The sequence below is a fragment of the Hemitrygon akajei genome, chromosome 6, assembly GCF_048418815.1.
Source record: "Hemitrygon akajei chromosome 6, sHemAka1.3, whole genome shotgun sequence".
In the NCBI taxonomy this organism is placed as follows: domain Eukaryota; kingdom Metazoa; phylum Chordata; class Chondrichthyes; order Myliobatiformes; family Dasyatidae; genus Hemitrygon; species Hemitrygon akajei.
In genome coordinates this window covers 27,083,999-27,111,561 of record NC_133129.1, presented here as the reverse complement: position 1 = coordinate 27,111,561, position 27,563 = coordinate 27,083,999, and the positions used below count along the sequence as shown (strand labels likewise).

The 27,563-nt window shown below is 45.7% G+C and overlaps 1 protein-coding gene across 2 annotated transcripts in view; it reads left to right on the top strand.

Moving 5' to 3' along the window:
• The first annotated feature begins 20,519 nt into the window (after positions 1-20,519).
• LOC140728923 (15-hydroxyprostaglandin dehydrogenase [NAD(+)]-like) overlaps positions 20,520-27,563 on the top strand; it is a 65,453-nt gene continuing 58,409 nt past the window's right edge. Inside the window, exons 1-3 of one of the 2 annotated variants that reach the window (XM_073048029.1) lie at positions 20,520-20,757; positions 21,492-21,615; positions 24,806-24,912. In XM_073048029.1, coding sequence (XP_072904130.1) covers positions 20,665-20,757; positions 21,492-21,615; positions 24,806-24,912 — 324 coding nt within the window. In that variant the 5' untranslated portion in view covers positions 20,520-20,664. The remainder of the gene's footprint in view (positions 20,758-21,491; positions 21,616-24,805; positions 24,913-27,563) is intronic. The other variant, XM_073048028.1, reaches the window with a different exon arrangement.

The following is a 27,563-nucleotide window of genomic DNA, read 5'->3' as shown; positions in this document are numbered from 1 at the left end:
AACATCCTACCCCATCACTTCCCTTGCACATAGGGGAATATCCTACCCCATCACTTCCCTTGGACATGGGCCAACTTCCTACCCCATCAACTCCCTTGGACATAGGGGAACTTCCAACCCCATCACCTCCCTTGGACATACTGGAACTTCCTACCCCATCACTTCCCTTGGACATAGGAGAACATCCTACTCCATCACTGCCCTTGGACATAGGGGAACATCCTACCCCATCACTTCCCTTGGACATAGGGGAACATCCTATCCCATCACTACCCATGGACATGCGGGAACATCCTACCCCATCACCTCCCTTGGACATAGGGAACATCCTACCCCATTACCTCCCTTGCACATAGGGGAACATCCTACCCCATCACTTCCCTTGGACATAGGGGAACGTCCTACCCCATCAGTACCCATGTACATGGGGGAACATCCTACCCCATCACCTCCCTTGGACATAGGGAACATCCTACCCCATTACCTCCCTTGCACTTAGGGGAACATCCTACCCCATCACTGCCCTTGGACATAGGGGAACATCCTACCCCATCACCTCCTTTGGACATAGGGGAACTTCCTACCCCATCACCTCCTTTGGACATAGGGGAACTTCCAACCCCATCACCTCCCTTGGACATGGGGGAACATCCTACCCCATCAGTTCCCTTGGACATGGGGGAACATCCTACCCCATCAGTTCCCTTGGACATAGGGGAAAATCCTACCCCATCACTTCCCTTGGACATAGGGGAACATCCTACCCCATCACCTCCCTTGGACATAGGGAACATCCTACCCCATTACCTCCCCTGCACATAGGGGAACATCCTACCCCATCACTTCCCTTGGACATAGGGGAACGTCCTACCCCATCAGTACCCATGGAAATGGGGGAACATTCTACCCCATCACCTCCCTTGGACATAGGGAACATCCTACCCCATTACCTCCCTTGCACTTAGGGGAACATCCTACCCCATCACTGCCCTTGGACATAGGGGAACATCCTACCCCATCACCTCCTCTGGACATAGGGGAACTTCCAACCCCATCACCTCCCTTGGACATGGGGGAACATCCTACCCCATCAGTTCCCTTGGACATGGGGGAACATCCTACCCCATCAGTTCCCTTGGACATAGGGGAAAATCCTACCCCATCACTTCCCTTGGACATAGGGGAACATCCTACCCCATCATTTCCCTTGGACTTAGGGGAACGTCCTACCCCATCACTTCCCTTGGACATAGGGAAACATCCTACCCCATCACTTCCCTTGCACATAGGGGAACATCCTACCCCATCACTTCCCTTGGACATGGGCCAACTTCCTACCCCATCAGCTCCCTTGGACATACTGGAACTTCCTACCCCATCACCTCCCTTGGACATAGGGGAACTTCCTACCCCATCACCTCCCTTGGACATAGGGGAACTTCCAACCCTATCACCTCCCTTGGACATACTGGAACTTCCTACCCCATCACTTCCCTTGGACTTAGGGGAACATCCTACTCCATCACTGCCCTTGGACATAGGGGAACATCCTACCCCATCACTTCCCTTGGACATAGGGGAACATCCTACCCCATCACCTCCCTTGCACTTAGGGGAACATCCTACCCCATTAGCTCCCTTGGACATAGGGGAACTTCCTACCCCAACACTTCCCTTGGACATAGGGGAACATCCTACCCATCACTTCCCTTGGACATAAGGGAACATCCTACCCCATCACTACCCATGGACATGCGGGAACATCCTACCCCATCACCTCCCTTGGACATAGGGAACATCCTACCCCATTACCTGCCTTGCACATAGGGGAACATCCTACCCCATCACTTCCCTTGGACATAGGGGAACGTCCTAACCCATCAGTACCCATGGACATGGGGGAACATCCTACCCCATCACCTCCCTTGGACATAGGGAACATCCTACCCCATTACCTCCCTTGCACTTAGGGGAACATCCTACCCCATCACTGCCCTTGGACATAGGGGAACATCCTACCCCATCACCGCCCTTGGACATAGGGAAACATCCTACCCCATCACTTCCCTTGCACATAGGGGAACATCCTACCCCATCACTTCCCTTGGACATGGGGCAACTTCCTACCCCATCACCTCCCTTGGACATACTGGAACTTCCTACCCCATCACTTCCCTTGGACACAGGGGAACATCCTACCCCATTACTTCCCTAGGACATAGGGGAACATCCGACCCCATCACTTCCCTTGGACATAGGGGAACATACTACCCCATCACTTCCCTTGGACATAGGGGAACATCCGACCCCATCATCTCCCTTGGACATAGGGAACATCCTACCCCATCACCTCCCTTGCACATAGGGGAGCATCCTACTCCATCACTTCCCTTGGACATAGGGGAACATCCGACCCCATCACTTCCCTTGGGCATAGGGGAACATCCTACCCCATCACTTCCCTTGGACATAAGGGAACATCCTACCCCATCATCTCCCTTGGACATAGGGGAACATCCTACCCCATCACTTCCCTTGGACATAGGGGAACATCCTACCCCATCACTTCCCTTGGACATAGGGGAACATCCGACCCCATCACTTCCCTTGGACATAAGGGAACATCCTACCCCATCACTTCCATTGCACTTAGGGGAACTTCCTACCCCATCACCTCCCTTGCACATAGGGGAACATCCTACCCCATCACTTCCCTTGGACATAGGGGAACATCCGACCCCATCACTTCCCTTGGACATAAGGGAACATCCTACCCCATCACTTCCATTGGACATAGGAGAACATCCTAACCCATCATCTCCCTTGGACATAGGGAACATCCTACCCCATCACCTCCCTTGCACATAGGGGAACATCCTACCCCATCACTTCCCTTGGACATAAGGGAACATCCTACCCCATCACTTCCATTGGACATAGGAGAACATCCTAACCCATCATCTCCCTTGGACATAGGGGAACGTACTACCCCATCACCTCCCTTGCACATAGGGAAACAGCATACCCCATCACTTCCCTTGGACATAGGGAACATCTTACCCCATCACCGCCCTTGGACATAGGGGAACATCCTACCCCATCAGCTCCCTTGGACATAGGGAAACTTCCTACCCCAACACTTCCCTCGGATATATGGGAACATCCTACCCCATCACTTCCCTTGGACATAGGGGAACATCCTACCCCATCACTTCCCTTGCACTTAGGGGGACATCCTACCCCATCACTGCCCTTGGACATAGGGGAACTTCCTACCCCATCACTTCCCTTGGACATAGGGGAACATCCTACCCCATCACTTCCCTTGGGCATAGGGGAACTTCCTACCCCGTCATCTCCTTTGGACATAGGGGAACAACCTACCCCATCACTTCCCTTGGACATAAGGGAACATCCTACCCCATCACTTCCATTGGACATAGGAGAACATCCTAACCCATCATCTCCCTTGGACATAGGGAACATCCTACCCCATCACCTCCCTTGCACATAGGGGAACGTCCTACCCCATCACTTCCCTTGGACATAGGAGAACATCCTAACCCATCATCTCCCTTGGACATAGGGAACATCCTACCCCATCACCTCCCTTGCACATAGGGGAACATCCTACCCCATCACTTCCCTTGGACATAGGGAACATAATACCCCATCACCTCCTTTGGACATAGGGGAACGTACTATCCCATCACCTCCCTTGCACATAGGGAAACAGCATACCCCATCACTTCCCTTGGACATAGGGAACATCTTACCCCATCACCGCCCTTGGACATAGGGGAACATCCTACCCCATCAGCTCCCTTGGACATAGGGAAACTTCCTACCCCAACACTTCCCTCGGATATAGGGGAACATCCTACCCCATCACTTCCCTTGGACATAGGGGAACATCCTACCCCATCACTTCCCTTGCACTTAGGGGGACATCCTACCCCATCACTGCCCTTGGACATAGGGGAACTTCCTACCCCATCACTTCCCTTGGACATAGGGGAACATCCTACCCCATCACCTCCCTTGGACATGGGGGAACTTCCAACCCCATCATCTCCTTTGGACATAGGGGAACATCCTATCCCATCACTTCCCTTGGACATAGGGGAACTTCCTACCCCATCACTTCCCTTGGACATAGGGGAACATCCTACCCCATCACTTCCCTTGGACATAGGGGAACTTCCTACCCCATCACTTCCCTTGGACATAGGGGAACATCCTACCCCATCACTTCCCTTGGGCATAGGGGAACTTACTACCCCATCATCTCCTTTGGACATAGGGGAACAACCTACCCCATCACTTCCCTTGGACATAGAGGAACTTCCTACCCCATCACCACCCTTGGACATAGGGGAACATCCTACCCCATCACCTCCCTTGGACATTGGGGAACATCCTACCCCATCACCGCCCTTGGACATAGGGGAACATCCTACCCCATCACCTCCCTTGGACATAGGGGAACATCCTACCCCATCACCTCCCTTGGACATAGGGGAACATCCTACCCCATCACCTCCCTTGGACATAGGGGAACATCCTACCCCATCACCGCCCTTGGACATATGGGAACATTCTACCCCATCACCTCCCTTGGACATAGGGGAACATCCTACCCCATCACCTCCCTTGGACATAGGGGAACATCCTACCCCATCACCACCCTTGGACATAGGGGAACTTCCTACCCCTTCAGCTCCCTTGGACATAGGGAACATCCTACCCCATCACCTCCCTTGCACATAGGGGAACTTCCTACCTCATCACTTCCCTTGGACATAGGAGAACATCCTACCCCATCACCGCCCTTGGACATAGGGGAACATCCTACCCCATCACCTCCCTTGGACATAGGGGAACATCCTACCCCATCACCACCCTTGGACATAGGGGAACTTCCTACCCCATCAGCTCCCTTGGACATAGGGAACATCCTACCCCATCACCTCCCTTGCACATAGGGGAACTTCCTACCTCATCACTTCCCTTGGACATAGGGGAACATCCTACCCCATCACTTCCCGTGCACATCAAACACCATTCCAGCTTGGTCTTTTATCGCTATTCTTTCCCTATCTCTGGTTCAAATGCCTGGAACTGTATACCCTTGCATCGATATGGGAGTTCATTAAACATAAAATATAGATTAGTACAGTACACTACAGGCCATTCAGCAGATGATGTTGCACTTACCTTTTAACCTACATTAGCATCAATCTAACCCTTCCGTCCTACAAAATCCTCCATTTTCTCTATAATCGGTGTGCTTATAAGAACATAAGAGATAGGAGCAGGAGTTGGTCAATCGGCCCCTCAAGCCTGCTCCGCCATTCAACAAGATCATGGCTGATCCAATCTTAACTCTAGTTTTCACCGAATCCCACAAGGCAACAGTGCCAACCAACAGGGCACCATGCCGCCCATTTTATTTTATTATTCATCCCGCCCAAACCCATGTGATCACCCAGGGGAAAAAAACCAAGTTGCCAATTGAGGAGAAAAAAGCTGGAAAATTCCTCTCCGACCCATCCAGGCTATTGAAAACTGGTCCAGGAGATCACATGGCTGATCTAAACCTAGCCTCATGTCCACTTACCTGCTCGCTCACCGTATCCCCTAATGCCATTTTTATCCAGGAAAATGTCTATCTCCGTTTTGAATTTATTGAGTGTAGTAGCTTTCACAGCTCTCTAGGGCAGTAAATTCCACAGCCCCACTACCCTCTGAGTGAAGAAATTTCTCCGCATCTCAGTCCTGGAACGGCATCCCCTTATTTTAAGTTTATGCCCCTAGTCCTAGTTTCACCCATCATTGGGAACATTCTCCCCGCATCCACCTGATCAAGCCCCTTCACAATCTTATATGTTTCAATAAGATCGCCTCTCATTCTTCTGAACTCCAATGAGTAGAGTCCCAATCTACTCAACCTCTCATCATTCATCAACCCACCCATCCCCGGAATTAACCTAGTGAACCTTCTCTGCACTGCCTCGAGAGCCAGTATGTCCTTTCTTAAATATGGACACCAGAGCTGCACGCAGTACTCCAGGTGTGGTCTCACCAATACCCGGTACAACTGCAGTAAGACCTCCCTGTTCTTATACTCCATCCCCCTAGCAATAAAAGCCAGCATTCCATTGGCCTTCTTGACCACCTGCTGCACTTGCATACTAACTTTTTGTGTTTCCTGCACCAGGACCCCCAGATCCCTTTGCACAGAAGCACTTTCCAGTTTCTCTCCATTTAGATAATAACTTGCTCTATTATTTTTCCTGCCAAAGTGCAAGACCTCACACTTGTCAGTATTATATTTCATCTGCCAAATGTCTGCCCAATCACTCAGCCTATCTATGTCCCCCTGCAGGGTTTCAATGTCCTCTGCACTCATTACACTCCCTCCCATCTTTGTGTCATCAGCAAACTTTGATACGTTGCACTTAATCCCTTTCTCCAAATCATTAATATAGATTGTAAAGAGTTGGGGTCCCAACACCGACCCCTGCGGAACACCACTAGTCACCAACTGCCAGTCTGAGAATAAACCATTTATCCCAACTCTCTGCTTTCTGTTAGAAAGCCAATCCTCCACCCATGCCAGAATATTATCCCCAATCCCATGATTTTTTACTTTAAGTAATAATCTTTGGTGTGGCACCTTATCAAATGCCTTTTGGAAGTCCAAATACACCACATCCACTGGTTCCCCTTTATCTACCCTATATGTTATGTCCTCAAAGAACTCCAACAAATTTGTCAAACATGACTTCCCTTTTGTAAAGCCATGCTGACTTTGTCCTATTAAGCTATGTTTATCCAAATGCCCTATTACTGTTTCCTTAATTATCGATTCCAACATTTTGCCAACCACAGATGTTAGGCTAACTGGCCTATAATTCCCAGCCTTCTGTCTATTGCCCTTTTTAAATAAAGGAGTTACATTAGCATTTTTCCAATCTGCCGGGACCATTGCAGAGTCCAGCAAGTTTTGAAAAATTATCACTAATGCATCCACAATCCCGACCGCCACTTCCCTTAAGACCCTAGGATGCAAGCCATCCGGTCCAGGCATTTATCCACCTTCAGTCCCATTAATTTATCAAGTACCATTTCCTTGGTGATTTGAATCGTAGTTAGCTTCTCTCCTCCTAGAGCCCCCTGTTTATCCAGTGTTGGGATATTTTGAGTGTCCTCTACTGTAAAAACTGATACAAAATATTTGTTCAGTGTTTCCGCCATCTCCATGTCCCCTACCATTAATTTCCCGGTCTCATCTTCTAGGGGACCAACATTTACTTTAGCCACCCTTTTTCTTTTTATGTAACTATAAAAACTCTTACTATCTGCTTTTATGTTTTTTGCCAATTTACTTTCATAATCTATCTTCCCCTTTTTAATCAATCTTTTTGTTATTTGCTGCTGATCTTTAAAAGCTTCTCGATCTTCAATCTTCCCACTAGATTTAGCTACCTTATATAACTTTCTTTTTAGTCGTATACTTTGCTTTATTTCTTTACTTAGCCATGGATAACTATTTTTTCTTTTACACTCTTTTTTCTTCAGTGGAATATATTTTTCTTGATAGTTGTAAAATAACTCCTTAAATATACACCACTGATCAAGTACCGATCTACCCTTTAATCTATTTTCCCAATCCATCTTAAGCAATTCCGCTCTCATACCATCATAGTCTCCTTTATTTAAGCTCAGTACGCTTGTTTGAGATCCAACCCTCTCATCCTCTAATTGAATATGGAATTCGACCATGTTATGGTCACTCATTCCAAGGGGATCCTTTACTAGGGCATTTTTTATTAGTCCTGTCTCATTACACAGGACCAGATCTAAGACTGCTTGCCCCCTTGTCCGCTCAGTAACATATTGTTCAAGGAACCCACCCCGAATACACTCAATAAACTCTTCTTCAAGGCTGCCATGTCCGACTTGATTAGTCCAGTCAATATGAAAGTTAAAATCCCCCATAATTATAGCTGTTCCCTTATTACAAACCCCAACTATTTCCTGATTTATGCTCCAACCAACTGAGTTACAACTGTTTGGAGGCCTATAGACTATTCCCACCACTGCTTTTTTCCCTTTACTATTTCTTATTTCTACCCAAATTGTTTCATTATCCTGATCCTTTGAGCCAATATCATTTCGCTTTATTGCAGTGATTTCTTGCTTTATTAACATAGCCACCCCACCTCCTTTTCCTTCTTGCCTGTCTCTCCTAATTGTCGAATACCTTTGTATGTTTAACTCCCAGTCCTGGTCACCCTGCAGCCATGTTTCCGTAATTGCCACAATATCATAACCATACGTAATTATTTGTACCGTCAACTCATCAATTTTATTCCTAATATTACGTGCATTCAAATAAAGGACTTTCAAATATGTTTGACACTTATTTCCTACCTTTTCCTTTTGTACAACTTTAGATAGATAGATAGATAGATACTTTATTCATCCCCATGGGGAAATTCAACATTTTTTCCAATGTCCCATACACTTATTGTAGCAAAACTAATTACATACAATACTTAACTCAGTATAAATATGATATGCATCTAAAATCACCCTCTCAAAAAGCATTAATAAATAGCTTTTAAAAAGTTCTTAAATAGTTTACTAAAATACATTGAATGGTAACTTAAGCTCAGTCCTAACCCCGGCACTTTAACATATCTTACCCCTGGCGGTTGAATTGTAAAGCCGAATGGCATTGGGGAGTAATGATCTCTTCATCCTGTCTGAGGAGCATTGCATCGATAGCAACCTGCCGCTGAAGCTGCTTCTCTGTCTCTGGATGGTGCTATGCAGAGGATGTTCAGGGTTTTCCATGATTGACCGTAGCCTACTCAGCGCCCTTCGCTCTGCTACCGATGTCATACTCTCCAGTTCTGTACCCACGACAGAGCCCGCCTTCCTTACCAGCTTATTAAGACGTGAGGCGTCCTTCTTCTTAATGCTGCCTCCCCAACACGCCACCACAAAGAAGAGGGCGCTCTCAACAACTGACCTATAGAACATCTTCAGCATCTCACTACAAACATTGAATGACGCCAACCTTCTAAGGAAGTACAGTCGACTCTGTGCCTTCCTGCACAAGGCATCTGTGTTGGCAGTTCAGTCTAGCTTCTAGTCTAACTGCACTCCCAGATACTTGTAGGTCTTAACCTGCTCCACACATTCTCCATTAATGATCACTGGCTCCATATGAGGCCTAGATCTCCTAAAGTCCACCACCATCTCCTTGGTCTTGGTGATAATGAGACACAGGTAATTTGAGTTGCACCATATCACAAAGTCCTGTATCAGTTTCCTATACTCTTCCTCCTGTCCATTCCTGACACACCCCACTATGGCCGTGTCATCAGCGAACTTCTGCACATGGCAGAACTCCGAGTTATATTGGAAGTCTGATGTGTACAGGGTGAACAGGACCAGAGAGAGCACGGTCCCCTGCGGCCCTCCTGTGCTGCTGACCACCGTGTCAGACCTACAGTCTCCCAACCGCACATACTGAGGTCTATCTGTCAAGTAGTCCACTATCCAAGCCACCATGTGAGAGTCTATTCCCATCTCCGTTAGTTTGTGCCTTAAGATCCTTTATGCTTATCTCCATACATTCTTTCCCCTCCTGACACACTCTGTCTTTTTATTCCTCCACTTTTACCTACATCCATTACCTTCTCCATTGTCTTTTTAATTATTTGCTCTCTAGAATCCTCCCCCCCCCCCCACTAGTTAGTTTAAAGACCTCTCTGCAGCCCTAGTTATATGATTTGCCAGGACACTAACCCCAGCCCGGTTCAGGTGAAGCCCGTCCCTCCGGAACAGTTCTCTCCTGTCCCAGTACTGGTGCCAGTGTCCCAAGAAGCAAAACCCACTTCTCCCACACCAGTCTTTGAGCCACACGTTTAACTCACTAATTTTATTTAACCTAGCCAAATTTGCTCGTGGCTCAGGTAATAATCCAGAGATTATTACCCTTGAGGTTCTGTTTTTTAATTTGACCCCTAGCTGCTCATATTCCTGTAACAGAACCTTCTTCCTTGTCCTATCTATGTCATTAGTACCGACGTGTACTAAAACAACTGGATCCTCCCCCTCCCACTGCAAGTTTCTCTCCAGCTTAGAAGAGATGTCCTTAACCCTGGCACCAGGCAGGCAACATAGCCTTCAGGACTCTCGCTCTCAGTTGCAGAGAACCCTATCTATCCCCCTGACGATACTGTCCCCTATTACTACAACATTTCTATTGACTCCCCCCTCTGGAATGGCCCCCCACTCCACGGTGCTATGGGCAGGTTGCTCATCCTCCCCACAGTCCCCGCTCCTGCCCTCACAGGGAGTTAAAGCCTCGAATCTGTTGGACAAGAGCAAGGCCTGCATCTCCTCCAGCCCTACCTCCTGGATTCCCCTACTTGCCTCACTCATAGCCACACCATCCTGTGCTTGACTGCAATCTACATTAGTTAATCTATTAGGTGTGGCTATCTCCTGGTACACAGAGTCGAGGTAACTCTCCCCCTCCCTGATGTGTCGCAGTGTCTGAAGCTCAGACTGCAGCTCATCAATATGAAGCTGGAGTTCCTCGAGCAACAAACACTTGCTGCAAATGTAGTCGCCGTGTCCCTCAATGGGGTCTACCGGTTCCCACATCTCGCAGCAGTAACACATCACCTGCTCCATGCTGTATAGTTAATTTAATGTACTAGTATTAGTTATGCAAGAACTCTTTGCCCCAATACAGCTAACTATCACACTATTTAACAATACTTTTAAAGTTGTAAGTGTAAAAGGAAGCAGGACTACTTACCAATACTTACCAAGCAACTAGCTATGAGAGCTCTGCAGCTCCGGTCTTCCTCGCCTCGCCCGGTTCCGCCGAAGCCCGTTGAGCCAAAGCCCTTAGGCCTCCACTCTACTCCCGGCTCACTCCACTGCCCGCAACGACGCTGCCCACTGTATCGGGCTGTGTTCCTTTTTTGTCTTATCTAAGAGTTTCTTAAATGCCGCTAGAGTAGGGATTCCCAACCTTGGGGTCCACGGACCCCTTGGTTAATGATAGGGATCCATGACATAAAAATGGCTGAGAAGCCCTACCTGAGAGTGTCTGCCTCTGCCACCACCCCTGACAGGGCATTCCATGCACCCACACCCTCTGTAAAGAACTTACAACTTCCCCTATACTTTCATTCAATCACCTTAACCGAGGAGTTCCCAACCTTTTTTATGCCATGGACCTCTACCATTAACTGAGGGGGCTGCAAACCCCGGGCTTAAACCTTGCATTAGGCACTTCCACCCTGAGAATAGGTCTCTCGCTATCCACTCGATTTATGCCTCTTATCCATATAGTATACCTCTATCAGGTCATCTATCATCACTCCAAACAGAAAAGCCCTAATTTGCCCAATCTATCTTCACAAGACATACCCTGCAGTGAGGCAGCATTCAATAAGTCTCTTCTGCACTCTCTCTAAAGCTCCCACATTCCTCCGATAATGAGGCAACCAGAACTGAACACAATATTCCAAGTGTGGTCTAATCAGGGTTTTGTAGAGTTCTTGAATTCAATCACAGACTAGTGACGGCCAACACACCAGACACCTTAACACTTCAGACCATTTCCTCTACGGTCTCAAGTATTGTAATTAAATGGTTATTGATGCACAAATCCTATAATTTTGCAGCTACAGATGCTTAATTATTAAAAATATAATGTACCTTTAGACTACATTGGCGTTGGTTAGAGAACTTGAGTTGCTCCCTTAACATCTGTATTTAAAGCACACAAACTGAGGCTTTATAAGGCATTAGTCTTACCACAGTAGGAGTATTGTGAGCAGTTTTAGACCCCTTATCTAAGAAAAGGTGTGCTGGCATTGGAGAGGGTCCAAAAGAGCTCCACGAGCATCATTCTGGGTGTGAAAGGGTTAATGAATGAAGCGTGTTTGATGGCTCTGGGTCTGTACTCACTGGATTTTAGAAGGATGAGGGGAGAGTTCATTGAAACCTATCGAAAATTGAAAGGCTTCAATAGAGAGAATGTAGAGACGATGCTTCCTATAATGGGGGAGTCTAGGAGCAAAGGATTGGTGATAACATATTCTCTTTGCTGACGGTCAACACTGGCGCACCTCAGGGGTGTGTGCTTAGCCCACACTGCTCTACTCTCTGTATACACATGACTGTGTGGCTAGGCATAGCTCAAATACCATAGACAAATTTGCTGACAATACAACTATTGTTGGTAGAATCTCAGGTGGTGACGAGAGGGTGTACAGGAGTGAGATATGCCAGCTAGCGGAATGGTGCCACAGCGACAAGCTGGCACTCAACGTCAGTAAGACGAAAGAGCTGATTGCGGACTTCAGGAAAGGTAAGACTAAGGAACACATACCAATCCTCAAATGGATTAGAAGTGGAGGGAGTGAGCAGTTTCAAGTTCCTGGGTGTCAAGATCTCTGAGGATCTAACCTGGTCCCAACACATTGATGTAGTCATAAAGAAGGCAAGACAGCAGCTATACTTTATTAGGAGTTTGAAGAGATTTGGCCTGTCAATAAATACACTCAAAAACTTCTATAGTTGTACCGTGGAGAGCATTCTGACAGGCTGCATCACTGTCTGGTATGGAGGGGCTACTGCACAGGACCGAAAGAAGCTGCAGAGGGTTGTAAATCTAGTCAGCTCCATCTTGGGCACTAGCCTACAAAGTACCCAGGACATCTTCAGGGAGCGGTGTCTGAGAAAGGCAGCGTTCATTATTAAGGACCTCCAGCACCTAGGCCATGCCCTTTTCTCACTGTTGCCATCAGGTAGGAGATACAGAAGCCTGAAGGCACACACTCAGCAATTCAGGAACGGCTTCTTCCCCTCTGCCATCTGATTCCCGAATGGACTTTGAAGCTTTGGACACTACCTCACTGTTTTTAATATACAGTAGTTCTGTTTTCGCAATTCAATATACGTAATTGATTTACTTGTTTATTTATTATGTTTTACTTTATTTATTTATTTTTTTCTCTCTCTCTGATAGACTACGTATTGCATTGAACTGCTGCTACTAAGTTAACAGATTTCACGGCATATGCCGGTGATAATAAACCTGATTCTGATTCTGACATAAGTCTCTAGACATTTGACAATTACACTACAAGATAATAATACAACCAATTAGAGTCGTAGTCACAGAACAACAAGCACAGATACACGTTCTTCTGCCCAACAAGCCCATGTTGATCATGTTGTGCACTTAATTTCCTATTTTCGGCCCATATCTCTCCAGGCCTCTTCTGTCCATGTAACTATGCAAATGGTTCTGAAATGATATTATTGTATTTGGGTCAACCACATCCTCTGGCAGCTTGTTCCATACACTCACCACCCTCTTCATGTAAAAGTTGCCCCTCACATCCCATTTAAAATTTTCCCTTCTTACCCTAAATCCCTGGTTTTGGATTCCACCACCTTGGGGAAAAGATTATTAGTGCTCATCTTGCCTCCCATAATCTTAAACACTTCTATAAAGTTTCTTTTAAGAAAATTCTTCTAAAAGCAAATGGATATTTTCTTAATCTTTCAACGGAATTTTTACCAATTAATATATTTCCCAACTGGGAAATAAATTTTACCAATTTTACCAATTAATATATTTCCCAACAGACAGGGTGGAGGGCACAATGAGAGCCTATAGTGATGGGGTGTAGAGGTTTTGCTGGCCGCTCACTTTGCAGAACCTACTCTTTCCTTGGCGTTACAGGAGCTGCAAAGAGCCATCAGGACTGGCACAGAGGCTGCTGAGCGAGCCGCCAGCTGGTCATGGATCAAGAGGCGTGAGCTATGGATCAGTGCTGCTGGGATACAACCCTGGTCGGGTCACCTGAGTGAGAGTGTCTGATTTTGAAAGACCCAAAACACCCGATGACTGCAGTAACAATGTATCCCAGCACATCTTAGGATCTATCCGAACATTATTGTCAAAGTACATATATATTACAATATACTACCCTTAAATTCATTGTCGTGCAGGCATTTACAGGAAAAAGAAGTACAATAGAATTGATGGAAGACTATGCATAAAGACTAAAAAACAACCAATGTGCAAAAGAAGGGAAACTGTACAAATAAAAAAAATAATAATGAGAAATGAGTTGTATAGAGTTCTTGAGAGTGGGTCTATAGGTTATAGAATCAGTTCAGAGTAATGGTGATTGAAGTTATCCATATTGTTCCAGTAGCATGATAGTTGTAGGGTAGTAACTGTTCCTGAACCTGATGGTGTGGGCCTTTAGGTTTCTGGACTTCCTGCCCAATGGTAGTAGTGAAAACTGGGCATAGCCTAAAGAACTGGGAATAGAGGGATAGCTAGAGTTTAGGACGGTGGTGAATATTGGTAGCACAGGTTGAAGTGTTTGATGTTGCAGTGTTACATACCCCGTAACTGGGTGTCTGACCAGCAGCGAAAGAAGAATCCGTTGGAGTCTGGTGTACTATATTCACAAGTGTTTATTAGTAAAATAAGCAAATCAATACCAATAATGCAAATATATATATAACACACGTTAGCAATAATAAACCTAAAAGTGTAGGAATAATAATAAGTAATAATAAACAAGCTCTATCGATGTCTAGGGGTAAATGAATTGTCATAGAAAAGAATAAAGTTCAGTTCAGTTCATGAGTACTGAGGAATGTTAATGGGCAAAATGGTAGAAGATAAATAACCCTTGCAGAAGTCATAATACAGTAAATCAACAAGTCTCTCTCCCCTCTCTTATCTGTAGCAGATGTTCTTGCATGTTTTTTATCTCTCTCTCTCTCATGAGCAGCATAGCAACAGTAATGGTTCATGATTCGGGGGGGGATGGGTAACTCTGCACCCCGTTGTCCATCAGAACTGTTCATCACTCGTAACAGCAGTGAGCTTGGCAATTAGCTGCAGACATTTCATCCTCAGTGTGCAGTTGTTGGTCTTTTTCTCTGGGAGCTTATTTTTATATAGGCTCCTGTTTAATTGCCTCCACTCTGATGGGTACCCTTTCAGTCAACCTTTGAATTCTATTGGCTCAAGTTTATTTGGCTCTTGGGGCTCATAGATTATGTTTATTTTGATATGTTTGTTTACAGTTATCAGAAGAAAATCATGCTTCTAAAAATTCTTATGCCTGTTTATGGTTGCCTATGCCAGAACACCTGCAGTGACCAGTTAAAGTGGAGTCATTCTCGGTCTTTATATATTGAGATCAGCAACAGTGCATCATGTCTCTGCACTGCCAGCTTGTGATCCTGTAAACAAGTTGATGGCTCGGGTGTTTTTTGATGCATGAGACAAATGCTCTAGCAATTGGAAAATTTTATACTGCTCATGGAACTTTCACTCCTACTGCCGTCGAGTTAACTTTAACAGCCTTGGCACGGGAACTAAGTTTCACAGAGCATAGTTAAAATAGCATCAGGGTCGTAGTGACATCAGGAAAACTATTCCTGATCTGAAAATTTTGCTCAGCAACTTAATTGACCTAGAATGCGGTTGCAGGATGGAATAGAACCACTGAGTGCTTTTACGGCATTTATAACCTTGTTCTGTTGGGACTTACAATTGTCCCTAAAATAAGAAATAATGTTCATTAAGCATTGAAAAAAAAATTGATTGGTATTTCAGGAGAGGCCTGATTATTATCATTCATTTTATTTGACACCCAGAGGTGTCACATATTTGCCCATGTCCAACCTTTCTCTCTTAAAGGTGCTAGTTCAAACATTTAAGTTATTTTTATTACCATAAGACTATTCTTGCCCATACCTGAGTCATGAATACTTTATGAGATTAGAAAATGGCAATTAATTTGCAACATGCATGGAGGCTTCGAAGAACATTAACTCAGCGGCCACTTTATTAAGTACATGTGTACACCTGCTTGTTAACGCAAATATTTAATCAACCAATCAAGTGTCAGCAACTTAATGCATAAAAGCATCTGGACATGGTCAAGAAGTTCAGTTGTTGTTCAGACGAAACATCAGAATGGGGAAGAAATATGATCTATGCGACTTTGGCCATGGAATGATCATTGGTGCTAGATGGGGTGGTTTGAGTATCTCAGAATCTGCTGATCTTCTGTGATTTTAATGCACAACAGTCTTCAGATTTTACAGAAAAACAAAATATATCCAGTGAGAGGCAGTTAAGTCGATGGAAGTGGATTAATAATGAGAGTTCAGAACAGAATGGCCAGACTGGTTCAAGCTGACAGGAGGGTGATAGTAACTCAAATAGCCACACTTTGCTACAGTGATATGTGGAAGAACATCTCTAAGTGCATAACACATTGAACTTCGAAGAGGATGGGCTACAGCAGCTGAAGGCCATGAACAGACACGTGTGTAATTATGTCAGAATTGTAATGGCATAATCATAAGACATAATCCTGTTTGAATTTCAGGGAGGATTGGGTCAATGGAACTGTTATGAATAAGTATGGTTAAGAAGGATATGGGCAAACAAATTCCGAATATGACTAGCTTAGGAGTATACCTTGATTGGCATGGATGAGTTGGCTGACAGGCCTGTTTCTGTGCTACACTACTCTATTTGAAGATATTAAGAAGCCTGGGCCTCTGGAATTCCCTTCCTCATGAATGGACCATATTGATCAATCATAATATTTCCAACTCACTGATCATCAACTAAGTATGATGAATTTCACTGTATGTTTCAATGTACATGTGACAAATATAGGTATAATATTAAATCTGAAAAAAACAGTACACCTTATCTCCCTGTTCTGTCTTCTTTACACCCAATGAATGTGCAGTTGAGGGCAGCTTCAATACCATCAATATGACAATATCACCTAAGTTAGCTGAATCACAGTTGCTGAATCAAGCGGGACTGAGATAGAACACCTGGTTGACTAGTGCTGCAACAATAATCTCTTAGCCTCAACGAAATCAAATAACTCATCTTTGACTTTTGGGTGGCGGGGTGGAGATATGTCTCTACCAAAGGAGGTGTAAGACACTCCTTCCCTCCACTAGCCTGCAGGTCACCCTTGGACAAGGTGTAGCACCTGCTTAGCCACCCCCCCCCCCCCCCCCACGATTAGGGTCGTGTGAAGCCATGGGAGCAGGCGGTGGATGATTGTATGAGCAGCCGGTGCATATCACACGTCCTGGTTATGCGGTCACTCAGAAAAAGGGATCGATTGAGTGGACAGTCAGAGAATATTCCTCGGATGTAAATCACATAATTTTACGGAGTTTGGAGGAATGTTTATGAGACCTGTCAGGGGTACGTGTTTTTTTTTACAGAGTGGTGAGTGCATGGAGCAACCCTGTCAGGAGAGGTCGTGGAGGCAGATACATTAGGGATATTTTAGAAACTTGTAGATGGGCATATAGATCATAGAGAGATGGAGGGAAGAGCTCGAGTAATCATTGAGTAGGTTAAAAAGGTCAGTACAACTTTGGTGGGCTGAAGGGCCTGTAATGTGCTGTAGTGTTCTAGTTCTAGATTTTCTTTTCCTGATCTGACCTGCAAGCTCTAATTGCACCTCAGCAACAGAAAACTAAGTAAGACTTACCAACAATTGCTTCTTATTGTGATCATGCATGTGTCTTTTTAGCACAGATTCTTTTCTTCTTTGTCTTGTATAAGTTATATTTTGAATTTATATTCTGTGTGTTGTCTAAATCCATATGCCTGTCATGATGCTGCTCATAAGTACTTCATTGTATCTCGAGTGCATAGGGCAATAAACACAACTTGGCTTTAATTCAATTCAGATTAATTTGTGTTTAATTGTCATTCAACCACACATGAGTACTCATGAATATAGCCAAATGAAACAGTGTGACTCTGGGGTCAAGGTGCAAAATACAGTACCAACAGCCATACACGGCACAAAGCACACACACGATAGCAAGCAAAAGTCATATCATGTTCACACAATAAGAATCCTAAACTGGCATATCAAACATGGGGGGGGGGGGGGGGCAGCACCAACTCCATCCTGGACCAACTTGCATCATTGAACCTTGAGACCACAAATTCAAAATCAGCTCCAAGGATTTGAATATCAAATCTCAGCTCAGCGTCAGCAGAGTGATGATTTGGAGCTTCACTTACCTAACCAAAGGCTGTTAACAAATTGTGTGAAAAGGCCCGTTTATCTCCCTTGTCCAGGCTATTACTTATCACTCAAAAACCATTGCCAAAACAAACAACACACACAAAATACTGGAAGAACGCAGCAGGCCAGGGAGCCACTGTGGAAAAAAGTAAACAGACAGGATGTTTCATACAAGACCCTTCAGCAGGGCTGGAGAAAAATGATGAGAAGTCAGAGTTAGAGAGCGGGGGAGGAGGAGGATGGGGACAAGGTGATAGGTGAAACGGGGTGGGGGGTAAAGTAAAATGCTGGGAAGCTGGTGAAAGAGATACAAGGCTGGAGAAGGGGTTAATTTAATAGGAGAGGACAGAAGGCCATGAAGAAAGAAAAAGGGGGAGGAGCACCAGAGAGAGGCAATGGGAAGGCAATGAGATAAGGTAAGAAAGGGAAAAGGGGGATAGGGAATAGAGGGGGGGGGGCATTACCGGAAGTTTGAGAAATCGATGTTCATGCCATCAGGTTGGAGGCTACCCAGACGGAATATAGATGTTGCTCCTGTAATCTGAGTGGGGCCTCATCGCGACAGTAGAGGGGGCCATGGTCGGAATGGGAAGTGGAATTAAAATGGGTGGCCACTGGGAGATCCCACTTGTTCTAAATGCTCAGCAAAGTGCTCTCCCCATCTAAGTCGTGTCTCACCGATATACAACAGGCCTCTCCGGGAGCACTGGATACAGTACAATATACAGGACTGACACTAACTTACTGCCCTCTGCTGTGCCTGTTGTCTTGTTTATTACAATGCCTGCACTGTTTTGTGCACTTCATGCAGTCCTGGGAAGGTCTGTAGTCTAGTGTAGTTTTTTTTCTGTGGTGTTTTTACATCGTTCAGTGTAGTTTTTGTATTGTTTCATATAGCACCATGGTCCTGAAAAACGTTTCGTTTTTACAGTGTACTGTACCAGCAGTTATGGTCGAAACGACAATGAAAATGTGACTTGACTTGATTATCCCAAACAGACTCAGGGGTGAAATGTCGCCTCACCTGCAAGGACTGTTTGGGGCCCTGAATGGTAGTGAGGGCGAAGGTGTAGGGGTGGGTATAGCACTCGTTCCACTTGCAAGGATAAGTGCCAGGACGGACGCTGGTGGGGTGGCATGAGGGCAGATTTGTGCGAAGTGACCGACCAGCCCCCGCGTCCAGCACGGTAATTCTCGGTCATTACCGCCATCTCCACCACCAAACTCACCTTTCCGTGCTCTTTTCCACAGATGCCGCCTGACCTGCTGAGTTCCTCCAACAATTTGTTGCTTGGATTTCCGGCATTTGCCGATGGTGTCTTGTTTGGGATTTATCATGGTTGTGTTCGTGCTGTCTTGCCGCGGGCAAGATTGTTGTTCTCTTTGTCCACAAGTCAACAGTAACTACACTTAACAAAAAATATACGACATTGAGCTGTGTATTGATTACGACTTCCCGGGAACCTGTGATATACGTTTTGAAATTGTGGAACGTGATAGTGGCTGGCAAAACCAGCGTTTATTGTCCATGTCTTATTATCTCCCGTAGGTGAAGCTGAGCGTCCTGCTTGAATTGCTGTCGTCCTGCTGGTGAAGGTTCTCTCAGGGTGCTATTTTTTTTTAGAAATACAACGAGGAAATGGTTCTTCCCGATCAACGAGCCGCGCCGCCCAGCAAACCACCTGTTTAACCCTAAACTCATCAGGGTTCAAAAATATACTTTATTCAGAAATATTACAAAATAAAATTATTTACAAGAAGCCATTCGTTGACCCTCAGTCCTGATACAAATTAAAGATGTTTACGAAAAAAATCATTCGTTGACTCTGAAACCTTAGTCAAGAATAAAATCTATTTACAATAAAACCAGGCGTTGACTCTCATTGCTTTACGATCTTTACCTTTCCGCATTTCCAGTCACTCCTGTGGAACGATGTTGATTCATCTATCCACACCGTTGATGAGGGATATACTCCCCCCCACCCGACCCCTCCCACTCCCGCGGGTGTTTGGGGTGGAGGGGGCGACCGGACCACCCGGAGGGAACCCACCCGCTGGCTACGCTACCGTGGCGCCCTGCAGGGGTCGGGTAAGACGTTGAAATGTTTTGTCAACGCAACAAAGAGGGACTGATTACCTCGTTGCAGACGCTTGAAATCTGAAATAACAAAATAAAATGTTGGTAAAACTCAGCAGGTCAGAAAATAACTGCAGAGGACAACCACGTTCACCTCTCAATTCGCGGAGCCTTCTTTCGGAACGAAGATTGGGGAAAAAAAGAAGCACGTGATACAAACATTGCGAGTTCACAGAGAGTAAACCGAGGGAGGGAGGGAGGGAGAGAGAGAGAGAGAGAGAGAGGAAGAGCTTTGCTGAACTTTGTGGAACACAAAAGTCGCTGCCCCTGAACTACGAGAACGGGCTCTCGCTCTTTCCGCCTCCTTCCGTGCATTAAAGGCTCCCCGCGCCGAGGACTGCGAGCACTCCAAGGCTGCCGATGGCTCTGAGCGGCAAAGTCGCGCTGGTGACAGGAGCGGCGCAGGGGATCGGCAGGGCGTTCAGTGAAGAGCTGCTCCGGCAGGGCTGTAAGGTACCTCGCTCACGCTGCCGGCGGGGATGCTGACCCCCTTCCACTTACATTGTGGCACTCCAATTGCCTTCTGTTCTCCCTCCCTCCCTCTCTCCACTGCGCCGCGCTTCCCCTCTGTACACCACCGCTCTCTGCACATTTCTCCACTGTGTTCCTCGTTATCCCTTCTGTTATTTTTCTCCATTCGTCCCCATCTTCCCTGCATCCTTCCTCTCCTCTTGCTCCATTCCTTCCCCTTCTCTCTGGTCTTTTCCCACATCCCTTCATTCTTTCACTACATTCCCGATTCACCCATTCCCCTTCCGTTTCTTCTGCATTCCTCCTAAACATGCTCTCTCATTCCTTCTCTATGTTCCCTCTGTAGTTACACCTTCATTCCCTCCTTTACTTTCTCTGGCCTCTCAGCTTATTTTCCCCTTTCCCCCCTTTTTTAATTCTCACCGTTTATTGCCTCTATTAGGTGACTGTTTCCCTCACCCCACTGTTCTTTTCTCCTCTACTCCTACTGTGCTCTCTCCCCATCCTTCCTCTCTCCTCTGTCCACCTCTCCCCTCCACCATCACACCCTTTCACCTCCGCACTGCCGCTCTCTGCCCACTCGTTATACACTCCTTCATCCTTATTTTGACCGTCTCCTCCATCCCCCCACCCCCACCCCCGTCCTCTCCGTTGTCCTGTTGGCTCCTCGCTTTCCCATTCATTCTCTGCCTTCCCCCTCCTGTCCCAAATCCCAGGTCGTTCTCCTGGATGTGAATGCAACTGCCGGTGAATCCTGTAAGAATGAACTGGATACGGAGTTTGATAGTTGCAGCACTTTGTTCATTGCCTGTGACGTGGGATCTGAAGAACAGTTGAAATGTAAGTGGTGAAGGGTGACATCTTGACCTCTTTGATAATACAGTGGATTCTGGTTAATTGCAACACTGGAACCCGTATATTTTTGCCTAATTAAGTGGCTGACATTTCAGAGAAATAGTTAAAAACGTATTTTTTTTAAAAAAAATAAACTGAGTGACATATTTAAATGGAATGCAGAAACAATTAGAACACTATCAATACTACTACAGTAGTATAAAACTGTGTACGAGTTCCTAGTAGTTGGTTTGGGGGGTTGTTCATCATATTTGATGATGGCAAGAAGCTGTGTGGGAAGGTTCTTAAAGTGGAAAGTCCACTTCACCCTCTCGACCTCAGAGGTCCAGGTTCAGTGGTAAGAAGGTTGTCACAACTGGGCTCCGTAGTTGCAGTGGTTGACCATGACTACTTCCGTGCCCCCACCATTCCCTTTCTTCTCCAGAGCTTTCCTGGTCGTTGGGTCTCACTGAAGGTCTCATCTGCCCAGTGCCCCACAGCTGACTTCACATCCTGGGACAGGCATGTCACGATCCCTCTGATGGCTACCCTCACCAAGTTCAACCCACTTGTTGAATTGGTGTACCAGGGTGTGCCCCTGTTGCATGCAAACAGCGCCTTGGAGCCACGGGAGCTGCTATGTTCATTTGACTGACTATAAATGAACAAAATCAGTGCAGACACCTAGTGTAGATAATCGACTGTCTTCAGACAATTTTTGATAATTGCATCCTCCAAATCTTCATTTTAATTGTAACATTCAAGATGATTGTCGATACCTTCAAATTCTTTGTAGTGCCTGACTTGTTGAAATAGTGAAACCGTTTTACTTTCACTCCTGGCCGTATTTGGCATCTCCAAGCCTGAATGCTTGAAATCGCAGTGAGCATAACAGTTCCGAATTGTTTTCCTGCCTATTTCTTGCCAACTGTCAGTGACAAAAGTGATTACTTTTCAAACAGAAGCACACACAACTGATGCTATTTAAAAACTGTTTGCTCAAAGCACTGTCTAACAATTGCACACAACTGACGCTAGTTAGAAACTGTTCAGCAAGTTCCACTTAAACGGCATAGTGTTCCAAGTAAATGAAGAAAATCCCAGCTATTTTCTCAATTAGTTTTTGTTCTTTTAAGAGTTATCGTGAATAAGCAGCTGCCCTCATCAACCAATGGCCCAGTTAACCGGAATCCTCTATAATTCTAATTTTCACATAGCCTGAAGCAAGAAGGAAAGGCAGGTTGAATCTTAATTTGATCAGTAACACAGTGTAATCAATTGGAAATATCTGCAGGTTAATAATTGCAACAGTGCAGCATGTATGTAATTTCAGTAAATGTCAAGTACATGCTGACGCACCCACACACACCTCTTGTACTAATATTTGCCCAAGGTATTTTCTGATGCATACTTAGAGTTGTACCAAACAATCGTGGTGATGTTAATTTTCTTACATCATTTAAACTCTTCATGACTTGAACTGTAGGTAAAATATTGAATGATATGGCACAGGAACAGATCTTTCAGACTACATCTGTGGCAAAACGATGCCAAATGGAACCAAATCTGCCTTCGCATGATCTATATTCTTCCATTTCCTGTAGTTTCATGTGTCTGCCTAGCAGCCTCCTAATGGACCCGATTCTATCTGCTTCCACCTCCATCCCTGGCAGCTCTTTCCAGGCGCCCACCCCTCTCTCTGGGTAAAACATGCCCACACGTCTCCTTTACGCGCACCTTCTCTGGTATTTGACGGTTCTACCCTAGGAAGATTATTTTAATGATTTCCATACGCGGGTTTACATTGTACTGCTGCCGTAAAACAAATTTCATGCTATTTAATCAGTGACAATAAAGTTGATTGTTTTGTTTTCCTCAATATTTTTACATAATGTTTAGCACGGTAAAATTAGCATTTTCTTCTCCTCAATAGATCAGGGCACACTAGGGTAGTGCCACAGTGCTGGGCGGAAGCTGCCACCCGTTCTGCAAGTGAGGAGCATGTAGATCCAGACTCACATTGTCAGGGTGCTAAATGTGATGAACCAATCTTTGTCAAATGGGATAAGTCTAGATGAGTGCTCGATGGTCAACGTGGACTGGGGGGCCTGTTTCCATGTTGTTCGACTCCATGGTTTTATAGCACATAGATCAGCACAGGCTCTTCAGCCCCTGATGTCGTGCTGACCTTTTACCCTACACCAAGGTCAATACATATCCTTCCATTTTTCTTTCATCCATGTGCCTTCCTAACAGACTCGTATATGTCCCTAATTATCTGCCTCTATGACTACTTGCAGCATGTTCCAAGTAGCTATCACTTTCTGTGTGTTTTTTTTAAAAAAACTCGATCTCTGGCACTCCCCCCACCCCCCACACTTTCCTCCAAACACCTTCCAAGTTATGCCCTCTCAAATTAGCCATTTCTGCCCCGGGGAAAAGTGTCTAGCTGTTTACTCATTCTATTCTTATGGTCTCGTACACTTCTGTCATCACCCTCTACTTCAAAGAGAACAACCTCAGCTCACTCAACCTGTCCTCATAAGACATGTTCTCTAATCCGGGTAAATCTCCTCTAAACCCTCTCTACATCTTTCCTGTAATGAGGTGAACAGAGTGGATCGCAATACTTCAAATGTGGTCTAACCAGAGTTCAGAATCCAAATATTGCTGGGGTATGTGGTAAAATGTGTTTTTACAGCAGCAGTGCAATGCAGTACATAATAAAAACATGAATTACTGTGAACATATATCAATAATAATTAAATAAGTAATGCAAAAAAAAAAAAGTAGTGAGGTAGTGTTCATGAGTTCAATATCCATTCAGAAATCGGATGGCAGAGGAGAAAAAGCTGTTCCTGAATGGTTGAGTGTGTGCCTTCAGTCTCCTGTACCTCCTTCCTGATGGTAGCAATGAGAAGAGGGCATGTCCTGGGAGGTGGGAGTCTTATAGAGCCTCATCATTTCCTCGCTGCTTTTGAACTCAACTCTTCCACCCCCTCACCACTTATGCATTTATATTTATTGTGTTTTTTTACTATGTGTCTTAGTGTGATTTTTAAAAAATATATACACTGCATCAGATCCGGAGTAGCAATACTGTATTTTGTTCTCCTTTACACTTGTGTACTAGAAATGACATTAAACATTCTTCAATCTTACTATTCTGTGATTCTATCCTATATTGATTTTTTAGGTGCTTTTACGAAAGCATTTGAATGCTTTGGAAGTCTGGATATATTGTGCAATAATGCCGGAGTTAACAATGAGAACAACTGGGAACAGACGATCAACATAAATTTGGTAAGAACACAGTGTCCCCACGTTATGCCATTGAAAAAGGTAAAATTGTTTCAGAAATTTTATCAACCACAACAAGCTGCACATTTATTTCCCAGGTTCACTTATTATCAAAGTACGTATCCATATACAATGCTGAGATTCGTCTTCTGCAGATAACCACGAAACAAAGAAAGAACATGCAGGTCATTCAGAGTGTAACATCAAACCCACCCCCCTGCACAAAAAAGAACAGCATCCCGATCTTCAACCTCCAAACCCCACTCCCCCTGCACAAAACAGAGCAAGGACATTGATTCCAAAACCCCCTTCCCCGCAAAAAAAACGCACCAAAAACATCAACCCCCAAACTCCCACCCCTCGCACTACAAAACAGAAAGAAGCAGGCGAAAAACACAGAATATAAAAACCGCAGGTCTGGAAAAGTCCAGTCTGTAAGTGCAGTAGTCCAAACCATGACACAGAACCGCCATCGTCAAAAGAGAGAGCTAAGCAGAGGCCTACCCGCCTGCCACAGTGAGCCATACAGCAATAAGACATGTCATATCCAGTGGATATATTTTGGGAGAGGGGCCGGTGAGGTGGTCTGGGGACTGAAGATGTTGGAGGCCGGATGTCGGTGAGTCCACTGGAGGCTGGAAGAATCCTGAACTGAGGGTTGGAGGTGTGTGCGTATAGATTAGTTTTGCTGCTGCTGGCCTGTGGCTGTTTGTGTTGTTGAGCTGAACATCGTGGGCACACTATCTTGATGCCAGAGTGTGCGGTGGCCAGCACAGCCTTGGGTTGAACTGGTTGTTATGCAAATGACGCATTTCACTATGCACTCACTGAGCACTTTATGCGGCACACCCGTTCATTAATGCAAATATCTGATCAGCCAATCATGTGGTAGCAACTCAATGCATAAGAGGTTCAGTTGTTGCTCAGACCAAACATTAGAACAGAGAACAAATGTGATCTCAATGACTTTTATTGTGGAGTGATTGTTGGTGCCAGATGGGGCAGTTTGAGCATCTGAGAACCTCCTGATGTACTGGGATTTTCACACACATTTGTGTCCAGGGTTCACAGGGAATGAACCAAAAAGGGAGAAAAATCCTGTGAGTGGCAGTTTTGTGGGTAAAAACACCTTGTCAATGGGGGGGGGGGGGGGGGGAGTCGGGGAAAAATTACCAGACTGGTTCAAGCTGATAGGAAGATGACAGTAAATCAAATTGTCACGATGTGTGCTAGCAATGTATGAATTCAAGTGCAGAAGAAAGACAGACTCCAATGTAGAAATAGATAGATAGATAGATACTTCCATCTATGGCAACAAATGGCAACAGGAGTTGATAATAATTCCAGAAGAATGCCTGAGGCTCAGCCAAGTGACACTGCAGTGCTAGAATACACGGTTAATGCTACTCAGGAATCCACTTAAATAATGCAAGTGATGTGACATCTAAGCCTATCAAAATAAACTTGGCAAGCATAAACAGAAAGCAACATGAGGCCGCATTACACCTGAGAGAAACACAAGGAGCTCTACGCAACTGATGTGTTGTTAAAAAACAATTAACCAATTCAGGTGCTTCTAATGATCTCGGAGCCCAATGACCTCTGGGTCCCTGTACAGGCCGGAAGAACTCATTTTCCAAATAAGCATCTGCTACAACAGTGGTGTGCGGAAGAGCATCTCCGAACACGCAACACATCGAACTGGAGGCGATGTGGAGTTTGCGCTCGATTGGGAGCCCTCTAGTGTCCAGCTGGCAGAAGGACAGACTCGATTGCCAAGAGCTGTACCAACAATTTGAATGTTAACACGAGCGAATCTGCAGATGCTGGAAATAAATAAAAACACACAATGCTGGCAGAACTCAGCAGGCCAGACAGCACCTATGGGAGGAGGTAGTGACGACGTTTTGGGCCGAAACCCTTCATCGGGAGTGAGGAGGTAGCAACGAGAAGTGCGGGGTGTGGGAACTATAAGTTTGGTGGCCGTGGATGGGAGATCTCCCGAGCTGATGAGATCGGAAATGGTTTGGGAGACAATGGACTGGTGCTCCCTAGTGGAGTCATGGTCCAGGGGTAGATAAGAGGAGGTGTCAGCGAGCTGTCATCGTGCCTCCGCTATGTACAGGTGGGTGCGCCAGACGACAACAGCACCCCCTTATCAGCGGGTTTGATGGTAAAGTCGGGATTGTTGCGGAGGGAATGGAGAGCAGAGCATTCAGAGGGGGTAAGGTTGGAATTGGAGCAAGGGGTGGTGAAGTCGAGACAGTTAATGTCCCTACGGCAATTAGAGATGAACAGATCCAGGGCGGGTAGAAGTCCTGGGCGGGGAGTCCATGAGGAGGAGGAGGGTTGGAGACGGGAGAACGGGTCATCGGTGGGGGTGGGAGAGTCCCTACCGAAGAAGTGGGCTCGAAGACGGAGCCGGCAGAAGAAGAGCTCCACGTCCTGGCGCACGCGGAACTCACTGAGGTGAGGACGAAGGGGGACAAAGGTGAGGTCCTTACTAAGGACAGAGCACTCAGCCTTAGAGAGAGGAAGGTCGGAGGGGATGATGAAGACCCGGCAGGGTTGAGAGCTCTGGTCCGAAGGGGGTGGGAGGCTGGTGGAGCCAGCGGGGAAGGGGTGGGGGTGTTTGAATGTTACTCAGGGACTTA